General features: G+C 35.6%; 1 protein-coding gene across 6 annotated transcripts in view; it reads right to left on the bottom strand.

Annotated features, from left to right (window-relative positions):
* Positions 1-754: 754 nt before the first annotated feature.
* Positions 755-15,520, bottom strand: part of rufy3 (RUN and FYVE domain containing 3) — a 32,652-nt gene continuing 17,886 nt past the window's right edge. For 4 of the 6 annotated variants that reach the window (XM_015339614.2, XM_015339620.2, XM_015339625.2 and 1 more), the window contains 15 exons: positions 15,051-15,152; positions 14,329-14,452; positions 14,000-14,064; positions 13,061-13,126; positions 12,863-12,932; positions 12,505-12,597; positions 11,972-12,055; positions 10,991-11,158; positions 9,985-10,082; positions 7,374-7,493; positions 4,295-4,424; positions 3,942-4,018; positions 3,204-3,228; positions 2,804-2,881; positions 755-2,295 (listed from right to left, as the gene is read on the bottom strand). In XM_015339614.2, coding sequence (XP_015195100.1) covers positions 2,152-2,295; positions 2,804-2,881; positions 3,204-3,228; positions 3,942-4,018; positions 4,295-4,424; positions 7,374-7,493; positions 9,985-10,082; positions 10,991-11,158; positions 11,972-12,055; positions 12,505-12,597; positions 12,863-12,932; positions 13,061-13,126; positions 14,000-14,064; positions 14,329-14,452; positions 15,051-15,152 — 1,444 coding nt within the window. In that variant the 3' untranslated portion in view covers positions 755-2,151. Of the gene's footprint in view, positions 2,296-2,803; positions 2,882-3,203; positions 3,229-3,941; positions 4,019-4,294; positions 4,425-6,504; positions 6,597-7,373; positions 7,494-9,984; positions 10,083-10,990; positions 11,159-11,971; positions 12,056-12,504; positions 12,598-12,862; positions 12,933-13,060; positions 13,127-13,999; positions 14,065-14,328; positions 14,453-15,050; positions 15,153-15,520 lie in introns of those variants that run through there. The other 2 variants (XM_069187015.1, XR_001477540.2) reach the window with 2 other exon arrangements.

Here is a 15,520-nt window from a genome sequence, read left to right as displayed (position 1 = left end):
ATGTGTCTGCAGCAAGATATGTGCTAAACTTAGCTGCCAGTCTAACCTAGGCCATTGGAGAAGGCAAAGCTGTCAAATTACAAAATTATTTTGGCACTTAGTATAAGCTGTTTGAATTGAGAGGAAAATTCATTTAATAACTTAGACTCCCCAATCTACTGAGCAGCATGCACAGTAGGTCGAAAAAAATATTTATGAATGCACAATGACAAAAAATTACTGCAGGTTTGGTTTATGAGTAGCTCTAACCTTATTGTTTTGGAAGGCATTTCGTGGGGCTGTGCTGCATTCAGGCAAAATTCTCACAATTGGTACCAGAAGATGAATCCACTCCTGATTACTCTTGGGAATGCTAAACTAGATTGACGTCTGCTGTTAATATAGAAGATGCCTTATTCACATCTTGAATGCTGTTCAGAAGATCACCTTTTTTAAAACGTACGTCTGAATTGTTCTAAAGGCACCCATCCATGAAAGCAGAGTGTAAAAATGAAAGGAAGGATGTGATGCAAGACCTCAGTAGCACTACGCCCCAATGTTTTTCAACATGCCCCAGCTCTGCAGGTGCATGTTCTGGTTGGACAGCTTTGTTCTTTTAAGATTAAGATTCTTTTAAGATACAATGCTGTTGGATCTTCTTATAAGTTATAATTATAAGCATCTGAGAGCTTAATGACACAAATTGTGCAAACCCCTGCTTTTAAATGTTGGTCTAGAAATACTATGTATCTAATTAAAGATCTTAAACACGCCAGTTATTTCATCATTTATTTATTCATTCAAATCAAGGAACAGATTTAGTTTAATAATTTAACCATTATTCAGCAACAATTTCCATAACCATATAAAACAATGAAAAACATTTGAATTACTGAAAATGATGACCATTCTCTATTACTTTAATAAAAAGTTAAGGTTTAACAGTTTTCAAAATAAAAACTGAAGATAACTCAGTTCTAACCAGTTACTATTCTGCAAGAAAGTCTGCATCTTGAGAATCCAAGTTATGAGGATAGAGCACAATTGTTAACAGCTTCTATTATTAAACAGCAAAAACTTCAGCTAATAAATGCTAAAAAAACAGTACTTTTGTGAATTTAGAGGTCACAAAATGCTTTTCACACTAAAGCTCCAATAAACTGCACACTCGTATTTTGATAACAGGAATAATGATTAAACTTGTGTCAGCAACTAACAATACATCATACAAAGCAAAAGTTAAAAGGTCTTCCACTTCAGTTTTTTTTAAATTGTAAAATCATACTACTTCAACCAAGAATCCATATTTATTCCAACTGACAGGCCACAAACAAATGTAAAGTAGGGAAGTGGTGTTACGTTTGGCTTAAATCTGTGCATGTTTCTATGGCTTACAAAGTACAGTGCAGGAAAAATGTCTTCTCTATTGCCCAGTGACATTAACGTTTTGGGGTGTGCTGCACACATTTGTGTAAGAATTTAAGAGAGAAAAAAAGCTGTCCTGCATATTGAACTAAAAAGTGTTACTTCCTAAATGAAGACTGATAATCATAGGGTGAAATAAAACACTGTGTATTGCACTTAGAATCATTATCACGATTGTAACATTTTTATGGTATAGTACATAAAGAGAGATTAAAATTAATTCAGTTTGCACATACAGAAAGTATTGGTTACCTTTTAAAATGGTAAATAGAATTTACAGATTATAGAGTTTATATTATTTATATTGTGTAATACAACAAAGATGTTACCATTTAGATAACCTTTCATTGCATTACCCGATATTATATATACACAACACAACAGATGCAGAAAAACCAGTTAACTCATGCACCACATAAATCCACTCGGTGGACATTTTCTAAAATTTTTCATAATTCATTCTGATGCAGTCATCAGAAAGAGGTATTAAATGTACAATACAAGCACTTGAAAGAACATTTCATGCATTGCCTTGACTGTGTTGTTAGTAACTACTGTTGGTCAAAGTGAGCATTCAGATTACATCACTGAAAATAAATCCAAAAAGCCTTGTAGTATTTTTTTCTCAGATAAAAGCACCCAATTAAGATAACTGAAACCCTTCTACCTGTTTTAGATGATATGCTAACTCATTTATACAAAATAAACAGCTGCTGAATTCCTGGTTTTACCAAGATTCTCGATATGTTAAACTGGACTTGAGGAGTATTGCTTGAGTAATTTCTTATGACACACAGTGCACACTTGCACAGGATTAATTGAAGAGGGCAAAGGCAATTCGTTCGCAAGACAGTTCTCACAGAAGTCTTCTCTGCAGTTATTACATTGCTTCTGTAACGATAAAAAAGTTTAAATCACCAGACATTACAGTTTTATAAATTAATTATGCCCTGATTATAGCTCTCTGTCATGGTCCAGACTGCCACCGAGTTGTCCTAGGTACTGTGCAGAGTTTATTGCTGTTAGAAATGTAAGAGTTAAATGCACACTGATTTTCTGAAAGTTAAAAACATGAATAAAACATAAAATAATAAATGATTAGCATAACGCTTTATATAATTAAAATTCTAGAAATACTTTGCCATGTCTTAACTTCTGGTGCATTACATTCTGGGACATGTAATCCATTTGCAACCACTGTCACAAGTCACAATAATGCGGGTCGATGAACATTAGCCACTGGCTACATTATTCAGTTAATCTTCATAGTTAAATTAGTGTTTCAATGTAAAGCCAAAAATAAATTTTAATAGACATCAGGAAAAGTCTATATTGAAAACAAAATTAATATCAAAATGCACTACTTTTTCCTTTACTTAATGTTTCCTTTCTTGCATACCTTCACTCTTGCTAAGGAATCTTCCTCTTTGCACAGTCTGCATAATGAAGGTTGACTGTTTTTAGTTGAAGACTGGTCCTGGAACAGCATGCAAACCATAAGTGAAAAAACATGGTAGAACACAACAGAAAATATGGATTCAAGAGAAAACATCACTAATGAAACGAGATACAGACACCCATGCACGTGTCTGCCTTTACATAACATCAGGCAAACTTTGTCAGGAAACAAATTAGAAAGTTATCTCAAAATAAAACACTGACTGGGATGTGAGGCACACAAACAGCAGTTCAATAAAAAAGCCCTACAACTGGCCAGCTGATATTGCCTTCACATTCCATTAGCAGTACAGGGTACTGTACCTAGCTGGGGGTTTAAGTATCTTGCAAAACCTCATTACCTGTTCTTCTTCAGTCTGAGACGATCTTTAAACAGAGAAAAAAAAAGTGCATTATATCCTTTATCCAAATCAAGTTCCACATTTTACTCACACATTCTATACTGACAAAGATGGAAAGATCTGATCGATTTTGATTTTTCAAAGGTATATTTTAGAGTACCGTATATAAATTTAAGATATTTAAAATAAAATTGGCAAGACTAGATGAGAAGACACAATAAAAAACTGTTTCTTTTGCATGTAAAGGTGTTACACTGTATTTTATGGAACTCTACTTTCCACATCTGTTTACACTTATAGACACTGTGCCCACCACAGTCTTCTCCAGTTTTCAAAAGGCCATATTAAAAGGCTTTTCAACCCTCTTGACCAGCTGATGTCTAGACTGCCTTGGGTTATTTTGTAGTTGATGTCTTTAACCTGCTCTTTGATGTAGGCTGCAGCATTAAATCATCTCATTGTCAGTCTTTAAAGGCATGATCTTCCCTGGCTACCAGTTCTAGTTTATTTCAACAGCTGTTTCATAAGTTACACCTTTTGTCATGTGTATGGTAATTGGTGTCAAAGAGTCACCAACATTATTAGCATTCATCATTTTCATTTGCGTCTCTAATTTCCTTCAACTGTGTTAAAGTGTGCTTTGAAAAATCCCATTTCTCACTACACTAAACATGTTCACACTGATCCACAGTATTATTACCGTGTTATACTGTATATATTATAAAACAACCAACTTACAAACTTGAGTTGAGGCTTTCTTTTCCATCTAAAACAGTTCTTAATTTAACATTTTCTTCTTTAACAGCCTGAAGCTCCTGTCAAACAAGAAATTCTGTTAAAACTCATTTTAGAATTTCCATTGTATTACTTAACACAGACAGGATAAACTGCAGCAAAAACAAGAATGCAGACCAATGTATTTAATGGAAAATAATTTCCATACCAAAATCTCAGTTTGATGACTTTTTAATTTGATACTTCTTCACCTGACTCCAAACAACAAAGTTGCATACTGTTTTATGTCTGGCAAGAGCGATTACATACCAAGCATACCTTTCATACATTGTTAAGTCATTTCTACTGGCTCTCACCCTTTTTATATCCTTCATCTGCTGCTTGTAGTTTTTCACTGGTGGAGATGCCTTTATATCCACTGCTACGGACTCAATATGGAGGCCTGTCTTCCTCTCTCTTTCTCTTTTCTCCAGCTCCAAAACGGACCTGCATAAAAAACAATGTGTAGATGTGCATTTAAAGATTGCAAAAAAACTGATGCGGTAATCAGCTTCAATTAAGACCAATATATTTTGGTATACACATGCATACTTCCAGATTTTCAGAAAACCACTCAATCCTGGTAAGGGTCACTACAATCTGAAGCCTATCCTGGAAGCACAGGGTGTGCGACAGGCAGGACTATGCCCATGAAAGGACTTCAATATTATTTTTATATTAAAAATGAGTGATATGCGCCGACTCAAAGTGAATCATTGAGTCCTCAGTCACTGCATTAAAAATGAAGTTTTAGTAAGGCATGTAATATGCATCTGTAGAATATTCTCCCACATGCATTTACAAGACAATTAAAGAGCATATACAGTACTGCAATTTGTGTGTGCATTGGAAAATGTAACATTTGAAGCAATCACCCACCCACTTATATCAGTATAGATGTTTTGAAAACACTGGATTAGGACACTCAGTTTTGCACCACAAAATAAAGAACCAGCTCTGGCTAATCTGCTACTATGCCCTATGCACAAAACATCAATTTTTTACACAGCTGTTTAGATCACTTCCTACAGTTTTGAAGACATGCTAATGTACAAGCGTACCACAGAGACTTAAGATCAGGACTGTGGAACGGTTCTGCAAACTCTGCAAAGTTCTGTGCACCTTCTAATATGGCACATTCCTTGAGTGTCGTTACAATGCCTGCAGCATCAGAACATGCCCCTGCCTCATTACCTAACATGGCACCAGCGAAATACCTTTCAAACAATCTTTAATATCGCCGCAGTGTCATGTACTGCCTCAGAAATGTCAATTTAAAAAAGTATTTTTCTGTTCACAAGTAGAAGAGGAAACTTCAAGAATATAATTAATTAATTTCATTATTGAGGTGGCACCGCATAACCTGAGTTACCAGTAATGAACATCACAAACAATAATAGCTCCTGAATGCCGACGATTTCCAAGTTCATCCTCTGTGAATACGAATCATTGTTCAACAAGTTATTTGAAAGAATTTCTATTTATTCACAATACATTAAGAAAAGTTACACTGCTCAAAAACATATCTTTAAAGATGGCCTGTCAGAGAATAAGGTTACATATTCTAAAGAATTTACACTACATCTGGACTTTAAGAAATAGAAGATAACTATTTATGTAGGCCTTAACATATCCAGTAATCACCGACTTCATTCTTTCATCCAGCAGTTGTAATTTGATCCAATTAATCACTATCAGATGTGACTGACAGAGCTCTAATTAAAAAAGAAAGCTTGCTTATCAACAACAGATTGATGATCCTGACTAAGCACTATTCTGCAAAGAGCACATCCCCCTGTTATTATTACAAAAGTTGTCTCTTTTCTGCAAGGTCCACAGCAATCTTTTAGTAGACTTTAGTTGCTCCGTTCATTGTTTCTTTATTTGCAAGCAATGTTAGTAATAATGGCAAACTAAAACTTCCATGACATTGAAGCTTATGTCAATAAAGAACATATTTTAAGAGCAAATGAAGGAAAAAATCCTAATTAGCTCTAAATGTTCTTGAAAGATGTTTTTCATAAACTTTAAGTACCCCCTGCCTAGGGTCGTGATAAAAGACACATTAAAATGTGCAGCAAATGGAGAAAACATCTTTCCTATTAATTAATGAGAGAAACTTCAAATAATCCATCATAAACAAAAGTGATCTGCAGTGCATCTGACACAAATGTACCAGGGCTCCAAACTCTATCGCTTCAGAGCTTCTGTTTGACGCAGATTATATCAAAACCAACCCGATTTTCATTCTTTGGATATAAAATGAAAAGTTGCAATGATCTTGTTTTATACATTTTAAGTAAATACACGTTTTGAATAAAGTGCATGTTTTACCTAGGAGATTGTCTTAATGAGTTTATGTACATAGCATAAATGCATAGGTTCTGTATTTCAAAAACATTAAAAAGTTACTACTACATAAGACTACATTTAGTTTTCAATCTTTTAGAAGGTTTAAGAAAACTGAAGGATAACATAAATGAACATTCCTATTGGTTTCAAATTGAAAGCAAAAGTTCATACACACCCACTGCCTGCATTCCCACTTCTCCAGTGTGCCTTATAAAACTTGTTTCTAATTGCTGCCCTCTAAATCCTGATATCACTCTCTTCCTGTAACTGAAGAGGTAAAAAAGAAATATCTGTGATTTCATTAAAACCTTTGGTTATTTCTTCTGCTGTTGGTATGCTGTTAATATGGTGGTACAATAATTAAGTACAATTGTGCATTTAATTAATAAACATGCTAGGTAATTACAGTGTTCAAGTTTCCCCAACCATGAAAGTTTAAGATTAAGTTACAATAAAACAGATCTATCAAATTCTGCCTCATTTATTTCTGAATATACAGTTATTTGATTGCAACCAGTCTCCACTAAATAGACGATATACTGTAGATATAAAGACGTGCAGTAAAAAGACAGGGGGGTAAGTATTTTGTAACTATTTGTGTGCAACTACTAAGCGAGGGTGTGTCTTGTTATTTTTAAAGAGAATTGAGAGGGAACAAATATAGGAAAAAGTATAAATCTACAGGCTTCTCTTTGTGAGAAAGGCAAAAGTATTCAACTTGGTATGGTCCACACAGCCACTAAAAGTGGGAAGGGTTGAGACCAGAGAACAGAAACCTTGGAAAGTGATTAAGAGCTGAGACCTTGGAGAAAAATAAATGTTAAAAATAATATAATGAAGGCTGGTCCTTTGCAGGGCCTGTATAAACTGATTATTTAATACATTGTACAAAAACCCACAGTGAGGAATGTGCTAATGGTCACATGTACTGTGCTGATATAATACAGCAGGTTTTAAATTCCAATAAGGTTTTGGTAGGATTAACAGACCTGGAATACCAAGAACCTCCTGGCTCCAGGCTCACCAGTGAAAGGTGTTGCATACCTCTGCTTTCTCAGCTGCTCGATCTCAAGCTGCAGGCTCTCAATTTTGTCCCCAAACTCCTTCTTGAACAGCCGGTTGGCCTCTTCTGCTAAATCCCGTTCCCTCTCTGCTTGACGCGATCTGGATTTGAGCCAGATGAACTTGTGGTAAAAAACTAAAGTCATGGTGGGGAGGAAGATCCATTTTAAAAATAAAAACAGAAGAACCCAAATGAGAGTTGAAATAAAAGTAAAGGACTGTGAGAAAGATGGAGGGGATCTGTCAAAAGAATGTGAACCAGGCAGATTGTTTTTTAAATGTCTTTTATTATGCTATTTCTTACTACAGTTTACACCTAGGTTAGATCAACATACATTTCCACGTCTTTCAAATGCTGCATATAAATAACCAGCCCATCCATGACTTTCATACAGACAAGAAATCCTTACATATTGTTGTGGATTGTTTATGGTTATGTAATGCAACTATCAGTTTTATTGTCTTAAAAACTAGATTAATTTCTTTCTCCAGATCGTACTGATGCTACCAGCTAACTATGCAGTTCAGGCACATACTTCCTTTGCAAACCCCAGGCAGGCATATGACATCCAACGCTTTGTTTTAATTAGACTTGTTTTGCTCCAAAGCCAAACAACCTTTATGGGCCCAGTATTCAAAACACTTAGCTGCTTGGCTTCCTATAGGAATATAAGGACCCTAGTGTTGTGAACATAAATTATAATATAGAAGGCCTTTTACTAGAGCAAGCTGGATCAAACACATTGATCAGGGGCACAACAGCTTTGCCTCATCTGGGATCTCATCTAATCTGGGATTGTGGGGAAAACCCACAATTTCCCAACCTCTGGAAACAGAGCCCTGACCACTCCTCCAAACTGCTGGGACCCAACTGTTATACAAGAAAAAGCCTTTAGATTTGAAAATGGTTAAATTTGCTGCGATGAAATGAAAAATGTATTGGTAAGCTATTTCTAAGTGGCTGACAGGTTTAAATGCTTATAAAAGAAAAAAAAAACTTTTTGAATACAAACTGTATTCAATATTGTTAAAAAACAATCATTATGCCCCTTTGTGGTGCAGATCACCATAGCTTCCAAATTTACCTTACACAACTAACACATCTTTGATTTTGCAAGCATTATCAGCCAAAGTCAGCATTTTATAAACATTTTAAAAAGGTCTTGTGCATATACTCCAAAACATTCCATCTGGTTGGTACAACTACTTGTTAGTTCACATCTGTTCTGTTTTTATTGATCTGTTTACAAATGCAAAACTCCAACTGGCTCCTGAACCACAATGCCGACGAGGCCACACGCACACAGCGTCAGATAAATCCACCATCAAGAGTTTACTTCCTTTCCTACAAAGCGCTAGAAAGAATTCTCACGTTATAAAAACATATGAAGGCAAAAGAGGAGGCAGTCTAAGGTTAAACTGTACTGACAGAGAAAATTCAGATGTCTAGGACCTCAAAATTTCACTGCATTTACTCTATAAACTGGAAACAGTGTTTGGCGCAAAACAAAAGGAAACAGAGGAAAAGGGACTGATTTTAAGTTGCCACTTCATGATTAAAGCAGATGATAGGAAAAAGTTACCTAAGAAGATTCAAGGAGATTTATTTTACAGATGATAAGAAAAGTAACAGTTATGATCCACGTTTAACCTTGAGATTATTTTTCTGGCTTTGTCATATCTATATTACATGGGGTTTAAATTCAGTCATTTGCAGATTTACGAAATGGTTCATCATTTAGGTTACAGCCTAATGCTGTTTCGGGAGGAGTTTGCCTGCAGCAGAATTTAGGTTTCTGGCCTGTTTCACCATATCCTTTTCACTTTTTGGAAAACACAAAAGAATAAGCAATGAAGAGGATGAAAATGAAGTGATGGAACAAAACAATAAGAGACAGAACAGGAGAACAGTTGTTATTACAGGACAGGAGAACCACCAAGTCCTTCAGAAGTGGGTTTTGTAACTCAAAGGAAACAAAATACAAATCTCAAATACACATAGGTGTACAATAGACACATATTTACCCAAAGATCTTTAGAATCTGACTCAGCAACACACTGCTAAGGCAAATCTAAATCAGAGATGGGCAGCTTTACAATAGCAACCGATCAGAGCCTACATCACAGGAGATTCTGCTTCTTATCCAAATAATTGAATCAATTAGGAAATTGTGCCCAAAAGTGGAATAAAAGCTGTGGGATACTGCAATTCTTGATCACTTTTATCTCCCTAACTGGTGGTTTAATCCTTAGGGAACTACGCAACAATGTGTTATTACCAAACAGGTATTTATTGAAAGCTGTTTCAAAAATATGTTTAAATAGAAGAGGACACTTTACGTAAAAATGGTGCAAGGGTCCCTAAGTTGTCATTTAAAATCAGTTTGATTTTTTAGTATTACACAAAACATATTCATATCAGTAAGTCTGGCTAACTACTGATATAACCCTGACATGATCCTCTATTTGTTTGTCAAACAACGCACAAATCCAGCAGTTAGAATACTGGCTTTATTAATTATCGATATTTGCAAAATATCAAGAGATGCTTTGCAAAATTGCCCTGAGGAAGCACATGTTCCTTTTTTCTTACCTCTGTTCAAGTACTTTAATTGTTCCAGCCATCTGGTTTGCTTTTTCTTCTAAACGGCTGATAATGTCACTCTTCTGTTTTAGAGCAGTGTCAGAGCTCTAAGCAAAAATAAAATGGATATGATAACATGAAGTCTGATTTATAACATGGGACAATCTAGGAATTATATCTCAACTCTGACACACCCATAAATTTCAAATGGCAGCTGTCCAATGGCTAGAAGCCGCAAACTCCAGTAAACAGGAAGTCATCACCATATGCTGGTTTCAGAATTTACTTTAGGCAGATGAGCTGGGGCTTTGATTTAATATTTAACAAGGGCAAATCAAAAAAACATTTCACTTTAAAACAAAAATTAGGATACTTGCCACATAGCTGACTATGAATGTTAATCACAATTCTCTTCAGTTTAGAATATTTATTCTATTCTGTTATAATACATTTCTAAAACGGATACTGCTACATTTCTCTGCATCATTTCACAGCCAGCTTTAGAGATTACACCTATCTTCACCCCAAATAACACTTATCCCTGACTGCATCATACAGTACATCAGTACATATAAAATAAGAACACACACTTCCTGTTTTCTTTATCCTTAAATTAATGTCTAACAATTTTCAGCTACAATGTTCCTCTGGTTGCTCCAGCTTACGGGGATACTCATCAGGATAGCTAGCTTACAACCAAAGGATCAATCATCAAATCAATTTTATTAAAACAAAAATGCAATTTTATACTGTATCTCTTTTCCATTCAATAACATTTTAACCTAAGAATATTTAGAATCCTCACAAAGAACTTAAAAACCTCTTTAAACGACTGTTGTACAAAAAGATGACTGGATTGTCTTCCTTAACTTCATTACAAATTAGAAGAAATAAATAACAGCTTTTTTTAATTTCATCAAAATAATCAGAACTATTTGTTAACTCTTATTTCCCTCCACACTAGCAATGGCCAGGATGGGCTTGTCTCATTTGTTCTTATACCCTTATACTATACCTGTGACTTATGAGAAAGCTCATGATTGAGTGTCCTGAGGTCATCCAGCTGCTGTCTGAGAGCCACCAGAGCATCCTGCTTTTCGCAGATGTCTTTCTCCAGCATCTTCATGGACAACTCCATCTCCTGCTTCATTCCAATCTGCACTTCCAGCTCTTTCTCCACATCCTAATTACAAGGAAAAACCTTAAGCTAGGGCCCTGATAATCTTCATTTAGCTTCCTTATGCCCTATTTTTTTGTCACATTCCATCCAAATGCTGTCTATTCTTCATTGTGGGTTTGGTCGCAATAGAAGCTACAAAACCACTGTTTAAGTGAGAGTGTGCAGGAGACTATCTGATGGATCAGGTTTTCCTTATAGGGTCATATCACCTTTTATGTTGTTTAAGCAAGAAGAACAAATTTCACATGCATTCATATGTTTGGTGCTTTATGCTTAGCATAAGCAAATCACTTTTTGATGCTTGAGCATTGCTTGTAAATTTTGTTAAAAATAAACTAATGAACCTGCTACACCAGCTTACAACTAAAATACCAGGTTATCTGAACCAAATGTATGAGTTACGTAATAGTAAATAATTTAAAGCAAAGGTAAAAAAGGAGACTAAGTGTCTCAGTCAGAAGTGATGCACGCTCTGGTTGAGTCTGAATTTCTGGTTGAGTCTGGACTTCATCCAGCTGACATCAACCAACTGACTTTTCTGTGCTGTCAGTCATGCTGTATGAATACCACCAAGACTTCTGGAAGTTGGCAGTATTCAGACAACTCATTGCGAGAGGGTCAGTTTCAGGTGTTATAACATTTTGTACAGTAAATTACTGCATGGATGCCTCTAATTTGACTTTCTACACTGAAGAGTTAAATATACTTTCACTGCCCAATGTAAAAGCAATTTTTTAAAGAGCTTCTATCAGAAAAAAGGAAGCAATGACTCAAATAGGTGTGGTGCCACATTAACATATATGCAATCAGGCATACCAGACGAAGCTGGGTTTCTTCCTTGAGCTGTTTCCGTGTTTCACCTAATACCTGTCCATCAGCACTCCCATCCACTTTAGACACCTAGGAAAATCACAAACATAAAAGACCTGATAAGCACTGATAAGCACTTCAATACATATCAATTAATGCTTGGATTTAATTATGCATTTAAAGCATGGTTTCCAATCCTTGTCCTGACAGCCCATAAACCTGTTCCACAAACCCCCCCATATTAAGGACACTGAAATCTGGTGCACTACTACATAGCAAGCTCCACAGTGAGAGACAGAACCTACTGGAGGAACAGCATGGCTCTTACTAGTGTCACTTAAGCTTACTGGACGAGGCTAGGATTACGATAGAAAAAAATCAAATTTTGTACTAAAACCTATTGAACAAATGACTTGTTGTAAGATGAATTTACAAAATATGCTTAGAATGCATGTAGGGGTGCGTTTAGGATACTAGAGCCTGGCCCTGGCTTAATGAACAAGTGTTAACTGCTTGCTTCACAAAGACTCCAAACCTACCTTACGGTTTGACTCCAGAAGATAGGAACTCTCCTCCTTAACTCGTTCTACCTCTTCTTGCATGGTTATGATCCTGTTGTTTGCCACTGCCAACTGACCAAAATGAAACAGACAGGGATGTTTTGGTTGAACTACTGGGAGGTGTACATGCATGCTAATCCAGCCAGAAAATCTAGACAGGACAAAAAAATCTCAGAGAAAAGGCATGTGTGGGCCTAACCTAAGATAATAAAATAATTTAGGACAAAACTTAAACTTTCAGTTTTCAAATGCTTGACTGAGAAACCATGGCTGATTTAAAAAAAAACTAAAAACGTTTACATTAAAATATATGAACAAACTCAAAATAAATACAAACCTCTTCTGTTAGTTTTGTATTTGATTTCTCTAGAGCATCCACTTTTGCTTGCAGGTTATTCACTGAAGCGCTGTTGAATATGAAGTAGACCAGAGAAACAAAAAATAGATCTTAGTCAACTCCTTGCAATTAAAAATCCATTGTATAAATTTTCAGATTCACTTCATTTTCAGAGTATTCTAACAAAAATGCTGATACCTGAGGTGTCTGTTAAGTTCTTCCACATAATTCTTCTGGTCGAGAATTGCTGTAATCTGCCCATCTCTAAAATATAAAGGGAAAATAACAGGACTGTGAGCATATTTTGATATTGATATATGTTGGGTATAATGCATAATGGATATTTTCAATTGTCTCTTGTCTTGGAGAGATGCCCTGGTTTTATCTGACTTGCTAGTCTTGTGTTCATGCAATGCATAGCTATCTGACCAGATAAACTGTCCCAAAATGAGGGAACCCCCAGATTTCAGACCACCTTCAAGACTGGAACTCCTTGGAACTTGACATCCAAGTTCAAGTGACCAACTATAGTCCACAAAGATAGATAGAAAAGAAGGGACAAGAAAAGCCCAACCTTGGTCTGCACTGCTGATGCACTGCAGTGCAAACCCTGTCAAGCGCTGGATACTAAAGAGCTTAAATATGGATACAGGATCCGTATGTTTTAAGTTTGCTGAAATATTTCTAATTTAAAATTGGCAGGAATAGTTTGTCATCCATTTGTTTTTGAAGAATCCATCCAAATACAGTTTTACAAAGGTCTGCGTTTACATCTAAGTGTATTACAGTTTGTCAATGTGAGTACCTTGGTTTGGAAAGCTGGACAAATTAAGTAAATATTAATTCATGTTTTAGTTTTGTATAACCAATCATACTGTACTGTGTTGTCCAAGCTGTAAGGGACTTATTTAATTTACATATTTTGCTTGTATTCAAGCTGGTGTCAGGACTGACTGAATTTTATCTGTTACCTCCTGTACTAACATTTATATAACAATATAAATTATTTTCTTTCAAAAAGATCAGGCTAACTCACTGAAGCTGACAAATAAATTCCACAACTTCAGTGAAGGCTGCACAGGGTGTTAATAGATAAATTCCACCTATAATATACTTTAGACATGTGTACAGCCTTACCCTTCAGTGCTCTTACTGCTGTGTCCTCCATCTTTTAAATACATAGAAAAATCTATAACGCCAACCTGCAGAAAAAGAATGCAATTAAAATTTGAACTTCAAATACTTCTATTTCACTAACTTAGCCACTACGTGCTTAGGATTTGAGGAGGAAAAAAATGTATCAGTTAAAACATACAAAACTCCACACAGAAGGCAAACAAACCCAGGATCCAACAGCTGTAAGACAATAACACTAACCACTACACCTTCAAGCCCCCTTCAAGCAATTAAACAACCTAAAGCTTAAAAGTGCTCCACACACTACATATATTCAAAAAGGAGTGCACCTGAGAATCTAGATCTTCTCCCTTCATGCAAAGGTTTGCATCAATCACATTTAGCCCCACTAAAAGTCCAGCGATCACAGCTCCTTCTTCTTCCATCATCAGTGCATTTGGTTCGTAGAATTCACTGAAAGTAGAAATGAAATTTTTGTTTCATTTTCATTTTGTTGCCAGAATATATATTAAATATAAGGGTCATACTGCTCCTCCAATTAGTGCAGACTCTCCTGTAAGGCTCTATGGAGCTTGGTGCATGAATAGGTCCTGTCTCTCATGTGTAGTATAAAGAGGCCCAGTGGTCTGTGTGTGGCTTGTATAGATAAAACACATCACTCAGACTATATATAAAAGAAATTACATTCCAATTCCAAATTTAAATAAAATTCACACTTCATTATACCATTGTCTTTGTATTCAATTTGCACTTAAAAAAACCTTCTTTGCAAAAGGAATTATATTTTTTTAGCATTATATGTCCAACTGGATATTGTTTAAGATGACTCCTTAGGACGTGTGATTGAACAGATATAAGTTACCTAATCAATAAATTACTAACAAGCAAAATGGGCCCCATGGCTTACTCTCATTTTAAGCCCTTCTTTTGTTATTCTTATACTTGTTACTATGGGTTGTTCTAAAATATGAAACATATGCAGTCTGTAAAGCAGATGAAATCTAGGGTATTAAGGAAATAATTCTTCAAAGAGGAAAAAAATCCAGTTTACCTGAGAAGGTCCTTTCTGTTGATTAAAGTCTTCATATAATCAGATAATTTTTTCTGCATTAAAGCAAGACGGAGCCAGGCTCTTCCCCTGCCTATGGGAGTTCTAGAACAATAACAATTATATTATAATAACAGAAAGAATTGCTATAAATGTAAAAAATAGATCCAAATGTTCACAATTTAACGTGATGAAAAAGATCATTATCAAAATTCTACATTCAGCTGTCAAGAGTAGGAAGACCCTGGATATGTATGGCAGTGGAGGCTAATTTAAGGAGAAAGATTAAAACAAAAGACGGAATAAGGATAATTAAATACAGAATGATTTAAGATGTCCATTCTTCCTAAGCTACCTTACTTGTCCTCCCCTTGATTTTCTGTATCCACATGTACATTTATATAGGCAGCAAGAATGCAAAATATATTTTTAGAAGTTATCAAACGAACGGGGGACAGCATTTGCTTCCCTGA

The sequence above is a fragment of the Lepisosteus oculatus genome, chromosome 3 (assembly GCF_040954835.1).
Source record: "Lepisosteus oculatus isolate fLepOcu1 chromosome 3, fLepOcu1.hap2, whole genome shotgun sequence".
NCBI classification, from domain to species: Eukaryota; Metazoa; Chordata; class Actinopteri; order Semionotiformes; family Lepisosteidae; genus Lepisosteus; species Lepisosteus oculatus.
Note: the sequence above shows the minus strand (reverse complement) of the source record. Positions and strands in the feature narration are given on the sequence as shown.